Consider the following 13,366-nt stretch of genomic DNA (forward strand, 5'->3'; position numbering starts at 1 on the left):
GCTAATTGGTCAGTGAGTTCATTGCCCCTAAAACCAGCTTTTCCAGGAAGATGGCTGAGATGTACTGAATTATGGCTAACTAGAACGGATAAAGACTCAATGCATTCTCATACCAAACTTGAAGAAAATTCTGTTAAGTGCCTTAAGAATGGCCTGATTTATCAGATATTATCACTATCCATCGATCAACATATTTCCTAGTCAATTATATATTAGTGATGGTTGCCAAATAAGTCTGCAGTCGATTTGTATGAAATTCTCAAACAGTTTTGAAGATAGCCCTCACAATTTTATAACCCCTGACAAAAGCAATAAGTACCTATATTATTGTTAATAGACTATTTTCCAGAAAATAATCTTTACATCTAGCTACATATACTATAGTAAGAGACATATTAATGCAAGCCTGGGTTGTGGTGCGGTGTTGCTACCTGGAACGGAAGAATACCTACAGATGGAATAATCGATTGAATTTAACAACTGATCAATCGTTATTGCTCATTTGATTTACGTCTCATCTATTTTTCTGAATCCTTTACCTTCACAATTTAAATCCTCATGTGTTTACACTATGATGTAGAACATGAGCAAAAAATAATAATAAAAGAAAAACCAGCAAAATAATCAAACACAGAATAACAAAACGGTTGTAAACAACCAAAACGAAGCCGTCATTGAGTCGATTCATACTGAAAATCAGCTAATATGACAATGTGTGGCCTCAAGGTGAGGGGGAAAGTGCCCATATGGCCTGGCTTGCAATGCTTGTCTCGTAATATAGCAGTTATGTGCACGTGATTTACTGCTAAATTATAGGCACATCTTCATTAAATAAAATTAACTATAACATTTATTTTTAACTCTAATAAAAATACTCTAATAACTAACCTTCTTCATCATTCACTCGACGAAGTATTTTGACATAGATATCAGAAGTCTTGGAAAAATCGGAATGCTGTATGCAAATATCTTTCATTATTTTGATTACCTTTTTTCTGACATTAACTCCTGTGTCCTGGAAGAAGTACATAATTTAAAAAAAACTAGTTACAAATGTTCTGCAAACATACTTAACTATCTATTTTATAAATTTTAAATAACATGAAATTATTTCTTAAAAGTAAAGTAAATTTTCCTGAATATACTGTAAATATTAATTATTTTACTTCTTTGTTTTATATATTATTAGATCTTTAAATTATACGATTTATGTAATCTGTCAAGTACAATGCAACCCCGTTAAGTTCAACTCCTGTATGTCGGATCTCAATGTAACCCGAATAAGTCCAAGAAAATGTTAAATTAGCTTTTTGTCCTCCACCATGACTGCCGAGCATGAAATGCATGTTTTGTTCATCAGTAGAATTAGAACTCACTAACTACATGTATTGCGACTTGTTGCAATAAGGTGCCGGTAACAGGGAGGATACTGACAAAGAAAACACTGAAAAAATTGCAGTTATAAGCCATGTAGCAGAAACATCTCATTTGGGTGAGTTAATGGTTTATTTTGAGCAACAAGAAGAGAAAACACCAGCTGAGCTCTTCATGTTGAAAACGTTGCGTGACCACATGACACGGAAACAGCATTCAAAGTTGACACTCAAATTAAGAAAATTCTTTCAGAAAAGTTAAACTGTATACAGTATGGTAAAAAAGTCCCGGAACGGTTTAATATATTTTTTACCAAAATAGATAAAGTAATAGACTTGGTATATCAATAATAGCCATAAATGTCTAGTTTTTTAAGGTATTAAAACTTTTTTATCCCTTATGGGGGGGACGGCCCACGAGGAGTCAGACAAAATTTCTTAAATAGCAGCATAGGTCGAGTTTTATATCAAATTAAAGGTCTTAGTTAGTAGAACACATTGCCGCAAACCGGACCTCAAAAGGTTCACTCTAACTGAAATGGCGGCGTTTTAAAGTTATTCGTCATTTATCCAAATAAGTCATTCTCTTACATTAAGATAACATTAATTTAATAATTAGAATTGAAAATTTAGTACTTACAGTTATAGAAAAGTGTTCAAAATGTTGTCCAAGTTTCTCTTGGCAATAGCCCAATCTGTGGTAGAAGCCTTCAATAACTTTTTGAATCATCTCAGGAGGTATTTGATGAGTTTCCTCTGTTATGCGGTGAATTAGTTCTTCTGTGTTGGCAGGCTTAGTTAAAAAAAAACCCTTTGTTATAAATAACCCCATAAAAAGAAATCAAGAGGATTTAGATCAGGTGATCTAGGTGGCCCACTCTATTGCTCCCCTACGTCCTATTCCAACGATTGCGAAACTCTCTGTTAAGCAGCGGTTCGTACTTATAAAGCATAATGAGGTGGTGCACCATCCTGTTGAAACCATACTGTGTTATAACTTCGACCCAACACAGCACGTAAAGCCGGTATAAATGGTTTCTCTCAAACATCAATTCATATGTCACCCCATTCAAATTTCCATTGATTATGAAAGGTCCAACAATATGATTGCCAACAATCCCAGCCCACACGTTAACTTTTTCAGGTTTCTGGGTATGGGCTTTCCCTCATCCAGTGAGGATTGTCGTCGCTCCAATAACGACAGTTATGCCTACTTACATCACCATGAAGTTGTAAAGGTAGCTTCGTCTGAAAATACAACTTTTGCTAAGAAATTTCGATCTTGTACATATCTATTCATCATTATCTCACAAAATTCCACTCTTGTCAAAATCGTCTTCCGAAAGCTCCTGGACCAATCTGACCTTATACGGATAATAGTGGTTTTGTTTTTTAAAACGTTTAACAATGAAACATGGCTTATTCCGTGATAGTTGCTGCAGTTCTTGTTGATGTGTGTGGCTCTTCGAATGAAACTTTGTAATACTTCTATGGATGTATTTTCGTCAGTAGCAGATAAAGGTCTACCACTTCTTGGACGGTCTTTACATTGCCGGTATCTAGAAATCGTTGGACTGTTCTACAGACGGTAGACTTTGATATTGGTGTGGCCGGTCCGGAAATGTGTCATTAAATAAATGCACAACTTCGTCATATGATAGTACAAACGGTCACCATACCCCCTCATCATAAGCAGGTTTATTCTCTCAGTCTCAGTAAGAGACATCCCTATCACAAGATTCACAACTAGTCACTGTTAACAATTAAATTAAATAAAACCCAATCTACACTTTACAAATCTTAACTTAAGATCGACTTTGTAACAGCTCTTGAGGAAAATTAAGTTTCCTGTCTAAACGCATTCTACCCTCAGAATGATAAGATACACAGTTAATGACCCTGCAGTTGGACTTTCAACAGGAATGTCAAAAAAAACTTTCACTGAATAGAAAGGATGTAAACACTAATAAGTTTTCAAGACCAATACACTATCTCGGAAATCCCATTGTTACAATGAATGTTGCCAACACAGAAGAAGAACTAATTCATCGCATCACAGATAAATGACGAATAACTTTTAAAACGCCGCCATTTCAGTTAGAGTGAACCTTTTGAGGTCCGGTTTGCGGCAATGTGTTCTACTAACTAAGACCTTTAATTTGATATAAAACTCGACCTATGCTGCTATTTAAGAATTTTGTCTGACTCCTCGTGGGCCGTCCCCCATAAGGGATAAAAAAGTTTTAATACCTTAAAAAACTAGACATTTATGGCTATTATTGATATACCAAGTCTCATTACTTTATCCATATTGGTAAAAAATATATTAAACCGTTCCGGGACTTTTTTACCATACTGTATATTGTATTATACTCTATCATGATGTGTATTTTAAGTACTTTCCCCTATAAACAAATATTGCATTGTTTGTACATGTTGTTCTTTATTTTTTCAACATTCGGTCCGGCTAGTCTGATTTAATGAGGTTGCACTGTAACAAAAATTTTTCAATTTCAGAATTGTATTAGTCCAATTTGCCAAATTGGATATTTAGTCTGTTGCGAACTCTGTCAAAAAGGTTATGCTGTACGAACACATATGTTGGTGCAATCAGCAATATTTTATCTATTTAAAGTATCAGAGAATTTGAACTAAATTTTACTAGAAGAACGGAATAAAGTATACCTATATTTAAGAAACAAACACTCCTTTTGGTAAGTCTGTTGTAAATAAAATAAGGGTTCAGAAGTCATATAAGGATTTTCAAGGCCATGAAAACGTAATGTAACTAGTACTCTGGAAATAAAGAAGAGGAGAGCTACTGAAATGTGTTATAACAGTTGATGGAGCATGCACAAATGGATGTGTCACTGAAACAAAGGCTTAACCCAGTTAAGGCATTCTGGAGTGCCAAACCGAAAAAACCTTAACTAATTGAATTTTAAGGTAATCCTCCTGTTTTAATGACTGCATTATGAGTTCTAGCCATAGAATCAAACTATCACTGAGGAATACTACTTCAAATTAAATGCTGTTTGCATGAAGTAATCCAAAAATATTCCAGGATTTGTGAAGAAAGAATACACGGCTTTTGCACCATGATAAAGTATCTACCTACATATTAATGCTTGTTCATAAATTATCTGCCAAACACAAAACTGTTACATCGCCCCAGCCTCCACATTGACCATACACGGCTCTTGTGACTAATTTCTGTTCCCAAAAATTGAGAGTACCATAAAAGGGTGATGTTTTGCCAATGTTGATGAGATAAAAATAGAACCACTGAAGAAGCTGAAGTTCTCAACTTTTTATTTCTGAAAACGAGTTCAAGAATATAACCAATGTAACTATGTAAATTATATGTGTATTTTGTAATTGTTATTTTGGTAAAACTTGTATCATGTTTTAAAGAAATAGCTACCTAAACTGTGTCAGTTAAACATGTTAATTGTTAATGTAGTTAGCAACTTTTATCTGAATTAGTAATATTTGACTATATGTCTTATCATATTTGACGCCATTTCTGTTCTTAATGAATACGAAAATAAAGCAATTGTCTATTGTCTATTGAAAACTGAAGAGGTTAAATCATTGACCAGACTTAATCAGTAAATCTCCCTAGACTTCACTATAATGAAACCTTAACAACATGAACATTAACTCTAATACTGTTATTTTATTAAAATTAACAGAATGAACAGTACACTGGATAACGTACTAGTATCCTGCCAGAGAGCATTTCGTAGTACTTGACCAAGAGTGAAGGCTGGGTAAGCACAAACTTGCCAACGAGATCTACCGCAGCCTCACGCACTGACGCTGAGTGGTCTAGGAAGGAGTGATTGATAGCTGCCTGGACTGTCTGTAAGGCCAGTACTTCCTTGTCTACTTCCATCAGGGCAGAGAGGCATTTCATGGCCTTGGCACGCAACAGTACAGATGACTCCATCAACACTCCCAGAATCTGTCACACCCAATGTGAGACTAAACTTTTGATCATAAAGCATTATGATAATTAATAAAGTAATCTATAAGTGTGGCTCATACAACTAAATTACAAAACAATAATAATTAATGTTTTATTTCAATTTGTTCCTTTTGATAGCCAATCTATGGTTTAAATATTTATTGATTTTATTAATTTGTATAAAACTTCAATATAAACTGCAAAAATTAATATTTTTATCCTTTACTTAGGATAGGAAGGTTGTCCACAGTTATACATATTTATAATAAATCACAAGAGATCAGCATAGAACTGTGAATGTGTAATCAAAATGTCGGTCAAATCAATTAAAAATTATTCAATTGGCACCGAAAAACATAACGTCATGTCAAGCTAAATGCTGTGGGTATTGTGAACATAAGAGTGGATTAAGTAAAAATTTTCTTAGCTTAAAAACTGATAAATAATTATTTTTATATTTTATATGTTTAGTAACAACCATGAACTATTTATAAAATGTTTAATGTTTTGATGGATGATTTGACCGGGAATGACCTCAAGAGAATTCATTGTCTTAATGAATTGAATAATTAAATATAAAGTATGTTTTAACGACTAGAATATTACTTACATGTTTCAAATAAATTGTAAACCTCTTTGAAAATGGTGTTTTGAATGACAGATACTTCAACAAAAGTCCAGCACTATTATAATCAACACATGTATGTAGCAATTCACAGTTTAAGCCTCTCTTTGCAGTGCAATTTTCAAATAAGCCAACTTCACTCAGCAGAAACTTCTTTCTTGTTTCAGCTACATTGTTCACTCTCAATGCCTCCTCTATATCACTATGCATTTCTCCATTGTCATCTAAATTTTCTTTGTTTGTGTCTAAAACATAAAAATCCAGTAATACATGTTGACGCTGCATTTACAAATTACATTCCAATCCTTACAGTTACTCATTGAACTGGTTAATGCTATATGACCAACAGCTATGATGCTGTGAGCCAGTGGATGTAACATATTGTTCTAAAGCTGAAAGTTCTAAAATATACACTAATTCATATACATTTGACCTGAGGCAGCAAGTTACTTACCTGTTTGTTTCCTTTTAGAAGATTTGTCGGATTTAGGGAACTTACTGGAAGATGTGTTACAACTTGTACAATTATCCTGGTACCACAAAACCAGATAAAGATGTCTGGAATTAGATACTGTAGGATCTCCTTGCCCCTTCACTGTCAAGTAGTTTAACAGCACTCTTTGTATCAGCTGAGTCTTCAACTCCTCATCCATATCATTCTGCAAAAAAATACAAGAAATTTGTCTCTTGTGGATTTTTTTCTGCAGGAAAGCTCTAATTAATAATAATAAAAATGTACCTTAATGTTTTTATTTTGGTCCACTTCTTCCTCAAATTTCATATCCCTGATAATTTGGTCGACAGTGCTCAACTTAATTTCATATTGCTTATCATCTTCATGCATTCCTGCTACCAAAATTCCCAAAAAATCTAAGGATGTCATTCGAAGTGGCATTCCTTCTTTTTTGTTGATAAGACTGGCCACCTAAAACAGTAGGTTTGACTAAAGGTATATCTAAAAGTTAATTTACTATATTAGTATATATTACAAGATTTATAAATTCCTTATCATTCATTACATGACCTTGGTACAAATAATATATTGTTATAGAAGAAACCATATTTAATTTAGTGATTTCCAGGACAAATAAACCTATTATTTCATAGGGTCTGAACCAGAAAGATAAAAATCGTCTCCTTAATCTAATTATATCAACTAAAACCAGTCTGGTCAAAACCTACGTATACTCATTATATAAGCTCAATTTTTGGTGACATCTATTATATAAAAATGAAACTGTTCGTGTGTAACAGCATCACTCACAAACGGCTGGACGGATTCGCCTAATTTTTTTTTTAATTTGTTCGTCTTGATCTGTAGAAGGTTATAGGATACTTTTTATCCCTTTCCCGATTCAGGATTCCGCCCCACTGGTTACAGAAATACCCGTAAGAAATGCATTGCAGCAAACATATGTTATTAAGTGAAAGAGTCTTTTCAAATTTTTAATCAGCTGTTCTTTGTAAACATATATAATGCGACAAAAAATATATTTATATATAATTTAATTACTACACTTATAGTTTTAAAGCATAGAGTAAGCTTAAGAGAAACGACAAATTTTGTTTAAACTGTTTCTGCAATCACTGTTAAACATAGACTTTACTATCCAGATAATACAATTCAAATTTGACGTAAAAATTCACCTTTAACTGCAATATTTATTTAATATAAACCATGCTCATGCTTGATCAGAAGAGCAATGCAGATATCATAATTACTATCTTACGTTGGCTACAAATATAAAGAATGTTATAAAATCAACCTTAGTTGTTTTTTTTTTGACAGAAGTATCAGGAATGTGGTACATACCTTCATAATGCGCCCAAGAAGCTCACGAAGGAACGACTATCAATTATCTCAGCAATGTTTAGAATGTGATAGAAAATGAATAAGTGAATATAGTGTACTGTTTTCAACGGGAAATTGCGTGCGAAGCCGCGGGAAACTTATTGAAATGCGCAGCGAAGCGCGCCGGGTCCGCTAGTTACCAATAAACAAATGAGAAATGAAGAGGAACAAAATATTATTGTAGATGTGTTTAATAGAAGAAAGATTAAGGGGCACTAGTACAATATGACATAGTAGAACAGGATTACAAATCCATGCAACAGTTACAATACATTACTTACTGTGGAGAACAGTGTTTGAATCTTGTATATTATATAAAAATGAAACTGTTCGTGTGTAACAGCATCACTCACAAACGGCTGGACGGATTCGCCTAATTTTTTTTTTAATTTGTTCGTCTTGATCTGTAGAAGGTTATAGGATACTTTTTATCCCTTTCCCGATTCAGGATTCCGCCCCACTGGTTACAGAAATACCCGTAAGAAATGCATTGCTGCAAACATATGTTATTAAGTGAAAGAGTCTTTTCAAATTTTTAATCAGCTGTTCTTTGTAAACATATATAATGCGACAAAAAATATATTTATATATAATTTAATTACTACAATTATAGTTTTAAAGCATAGAGTAAGCTTAAGAGAAACGACAAATTTTGTTTAAACTGTTTCTGCAATCACTGTTAAACATAGACTTTACTATCCAGATAATACAATTCAAATTTGACGTAAAAATTCACCTTTAACTGCAATATTTATTTAATATAAACCATGCTCATGCTTGATCAGAAGAGCAATGCAGATATCATAATTACTATCTTACGTTGGCTACAAATATAAAGCATGTTATAAAATCAACCTTAGTTGTTTTTTTTTGACAGAAGTATCAGGAATGTGGTACATACCTTCATAATGCGCCCAAGAAGCTCACGAAGGAATGACTATCAATTATCTCAGCAATGTTTAGAATGTGATAGAAAATGAATAAGTGAATATAGTGTACTGTTTTCAACGGGAAATTGCGTGCGAAGCCGCGGGAAACTTATTGAAATGCGCAGCGAAGCGCGCCGGGTCCGCTAGTAAATACACAAATCCCAAATACACTTTACCAGTTTTAGGATCAAATTCATGTAACTGTGCTGGAAAACTAATCATGATTCCACTGAGAAGACTAGATTATTAGGAGAATGTGTTATAAGAAAGAGTACACATACAGATTGAACAATAAACATTTTTTTGAGAGATATTTTGAGGAATTAGTATTTCTTGGAAGTAATATTTTTAGATTTTGTTTTGGTGTTTTATAGAGGTGTTTTATGTCACCAACCCAAGAGACTTTTACAAATCAATTAAAACTTTCAAGAAGGGATACACACCAAGCTCATATGGCGTCAAAATAAATGGAAGGATCACGACAGAAAGAAATGAAGTTCTCAAGGTGTGGAAGGATTATTTTGAAGCTTTACTTAATGGGGAAGTTAAGAATAATATTAATATGGACATACCAGTGTATCAGAATGTACAACCTGAAGTAAAAAAACCCACATTAGAAGAGATCCGGGAAGTAATTAGAGGACTTAAGAACCACAAGGCACCAGGAAGCGATGGAATAACTTCTGAAATGTTAAAGGCTGGAGGTATCGAACTTGCGTCTCAACTGCACAAGCTTATAGAAGACATATGGGAAAAAGAAGAGATGCCTTCGGACTGGGAAGAAGCCATAATTGTGCCTTTACACAAAAAGGGGGACAAACAAGAGCTAAATAATTACAGGGGAATTTCATTGTTGAATACTTCATACAAGATACTGTCAAAAATAATACAGAAAAGATTAGAAGTGTACACAGAAGAAATAATTGAAGATCACCAGGCAGGATTTCAAAAAGGAAGGTCGACCATCGATCAAATATTTGTTCTAAAAGAATCAATAGCCAAGCACTGGGAATTTGATAGAGCATTGTATGGATTATTCATAGACTTTCAGAAAGCTTATGACAGTATCAATCGAAATAAACTATGGGAAAAAATGGAGCAGTATGGAATACCTACAAAACTAACGAAAATGGCAAAACTTAGCTTAGAAAATTCCAAATGCAAAGTTAAAGTGGAAAATGAATATTCACCCGAGTTTGAGGTAAAAACAGGGGTGAGACAGGGAGACAGCCTCTCTCCATTACTGTTCAATTTAGCCGTGGAAGAAGCGTTGAAAGAAATAAGAAATAGGAAACTAGGTATAAGCATTGGAACTAAGATAGGAGCACTGGCATTTGCGGATGACGTGGTGTTAGTTTCCAATAACAGAGATGAACTGATGGAGATGACAGGAATATTAATAGACAAAACCCGGTCAATAGGACTAGAAATTAACGACGCTAAGACAAAGTTGATTTATTTTAGGCAAGGAAATAATGGTAGAGAAGATTTGGAAATACTGAACCATAAATTCGAACAGGTTGAAAGATTCAAATACCTCGGAGCAATAGTTAATTCAAAGAGTAATGAACTAATAGAAATCCAAAATAGAATAAATTTGGCAAATAGAAGCATGTACGCATTAAATAATATTTTAAAATCAAAATTACTGTCTTACAAAACAAAATTAAGAATATATAAGACTGTTATAAGACCAGTTCTTCTCTATGGAGCAGAGACATGGATTATAGATAAACAGGCAGAAAAGAGATTGGTTACATTCGAGAATAAAATTTTGAGGAAAATTTTTGGACCTATTAGAGATGGAGATGGATGGAGAATCAGGCACAACCAAGAAATCAGAGAGATGTTTCAATCTCCAGACGTTGTAGGAGAAGCAAAGAGCAAGAGACTTCGGTGGGCAGGCCATGTGATGAGGAGGGAGGATGATAAATTGATTAAAGAGGTTTGGAAACACAATCCAGTTGGAAGAAGACCTCGAGGTAGACCCAAAAATCGCTGGAAGGACCAGGTGGAGAAGGACTTACGGAAATTGAGAGCGGGTCAGGGGGATTGTGAAGACAAGGAGAGATAGAGGCAGCTGGTTGGCGAGGCCAAATACCACCTAGGGTATCCATGGCCATGGGAGTAAGAGTAAGTAAGTTTTATAGAGGACTAATTTTGGTTGAATATACAGTAACCTGTTATAATTACCAAGAGGTTTCCAAGAACACAGAGCATCAAGCCAGCCGAGGACCACTCTGGCTTGTTGTGTGCAGTGAGAAGATCACGGATGAAGTTCTCGAAGAGCACTTTGTAGACAGAATTCTCACTCTTGCTGCTACATTTAGTCAACCACATATGCAGGAACTCGTGTGCAGTTCTGCGAGCCAGAATTAACTTGGAGGAGATCACTGAGTCAATATCCTCCTGTTGAAGAAAGTGTTTGCTTCTATAAATATTTGTAAAATTTTGATTGTTGAGTCATTGTACAGTGCAAAATGTTTCCAAAATTGTCATATGCCATATTTTTACAATTATATCAAACCTTTTGAGATCATCCCATAACACAAAAAGTAAGCCAATAATAATACATTATTTTAAAGAGATTTGAGGATAAATTTATATATAGCTAGAGAAAGTACACGTACAAAAAATTTGTCATTATTATCCAAGCATAGATGCTGCAACAAAATGTTTTATGAATTTAGCAAATGTCTGAAAACCTGTTATTCTGAATAACAAAAAATAAAGCTCGAAATTATTTTAGAAAACCAAGATATTTCCTTATTTTGGTTATCAACGTACAAGATAAAAACCTATGTGTATATATATATATATGAGTGCTTATATATATATATATATATATATATGAGTGCTTATATATATATATATGAGTGCTTATATATATATATATATATATATATATATATATATATATATAAGCACTCAATGTTGTATTAACACGTTAGCTGCCCCACCAGCTAGATCTGGCCGGCAATGATGGAATGCAGGTTGAGTTTCACAGACTGAAACTGATCACTGCTGCGATCTATTGGTTTCAAACTGAAATGACAGTATACTGTTTAGAATGGGCTATACAGAAAACCAAGACGTTTTATTCTAGTTCTTCATGAGTGGACAACAGTTTAGGTTTCAAATTGAAAAGTTTTCATGTACTTCTGTCGATCAGATATATCCAGCAATTATTTTAATCTTCAATGTTTATTTTAAACATAACAGAATACTGTGTACTATTGTGCTTTAACAGAACAATAATAAAAAATGCCTCATGTATGTACTTCCTTAAAACACACAAGTATGGTTTGTCCTCACACTGGTTACAGAAAGTGTTCAATTTTTTAAAGTTCTTTGCTCCCTTACGCCCAAGTTCTGTTACTGTTTTCTTGTAACATATTGTACTACTTTTCCTCATTCTGTGTCTGGTTTTTTTTCTTTCTGACTCAGTCAAATAATGATGCTCCGTAGCCCTTACAGGTGGAACAACATCTTCTTTTAAACCCATTGAGGTAATTACAACATTCTCCTTGATATGCTGTAGATGGAGCTTATATTGGTCACTGTTGTACTACATTAAAAACATAAAACCAATATTTAATACATTTTATTAATTTGTGAGGCCTTTCGATATCCAAGATATCTTCTTCAGACACATCACACAAAAAAATCACAAACCATTCTCCTTGATGGCAGTTACAGAAATACTGTACTATTTAACTCGTCCACTAGCTGCTGGTTTGGCTTTGACTTTGTCCGTATAGGTTAAATACAAGTTAACCATTGATGTATCAAGAAGAAACTCCTCTGCCACTTTGTGGTATGGATTTTCGTGCACCAGTATTGTAAAGAGACATTTGATCAAATTTATCTATCATCATGTTCGCATTATTGTAATCACCAACAACATTATAGTAACTTGTGGTTTCGAAATGGGTATTTAATGTTTGTTCTTTTTTACTGTTTCTATTAAATCAATCCTGTGCAGAGTAAATAGCATGCACAGGTCTTGTTTATATTTTCATCTGTATTTCCATCTGGAAACAGCTATGAGAACTATACCATCTGTGTTTTCATGTGATGTAATTTATCCCTCTTGGAGAGACAGCAACTTCATTACTTGAACTGATAGGTTTTCTCTTTATTCTCGGAGTTTTTCAACTAGGTGTGTGTCGTTTGATAATAGGGTGTTTGCCAACTTAAGTGATTGTCTACATACAATATGTGACTCTTGTACAAGTTTTCCATTAGCTCCATAACATCAGAAGTTGCCATCATCTCATTATCATTTAAGCTGGTGCTTATTTCCATGTATAGCTTAGTTTTAAAAGTTACCCATCCCCCCAAAGAAAGAAACGTTTGCCTCCACACGTAGTCCTCAAAGAACCTTTGCACCTCCCTTACTTATGTTTGTACCCTCAAAATCTGAGACTTTTACAAAATACAATCAAATTTATTCTCTGATGTCCTTGGGGCTGAGAAGATATGCCACTAGGAAGTTTTTCTTACTTTTAGATATGGCAGGATAGTTTAGCCATATATATTCCACTGATTCTTCTACTTCTCCGCAGAGTCTGCATTCATCAGTCTGACTAAGACCCACCTTATAAGATGTTTTCA

The 13,366-nt window shown here is 34.0% G+C and overlaps 1 protein-coding gene across 1 annotated transcript in view; it reads right to left on the minus strand.

Annotated features, from left to right (window-relative positions):
* Positions 1–13,366, minus strand: part of LOC124363543 (nipped-B-like protein A) — a 128,623-nt gene that overhangs the window by 59,240 nt on the left and 56,017 nt on the right. Inside the window, exons 8-13 of the mRNA XM_046818793.1 lie at positions 10,943–11,158; positions 6,708–6,893; positions 6,423–6,627; positions 5,954–6,213; positions 5,095–5,340; positions 889–1,015 (exon numbers count right to left, since the gene is read on the minus strand). Coding sequence (XP_046674749.1) covers positions 889–1,015; positions 5,095–5,340; positions 5,954–6,213; positions 6,423–6,627; positions 6,708–6,893; positions 10,943–11,158 — 1,240 coding nt within the window. The remainder of the gene's footprint in view (positions 1–888; positions 1,016–5,094; positions 5,341–5,953; positions 6,214–6,422; positions 6,628–6,707; positions 6,894–10,942; positions 11,159–13,366) is intronic.

The sequence above is a fragment of the Homalodisca vitripennis genome, chromosome 5, assembly GCF_021130785.1.
Source record: "Homalodisca vitripennis isolate AUS2020 chromosome 5, UT_GWSS_2.1, whole genome shotgun sequence".
NCBI classification, from domain to species: Eukaryota; Metazoa; Arthropoda; class Insecta; order Hemiptera; family Cicadellidae; genus Homalodisca; species Homalodisca vitripennis.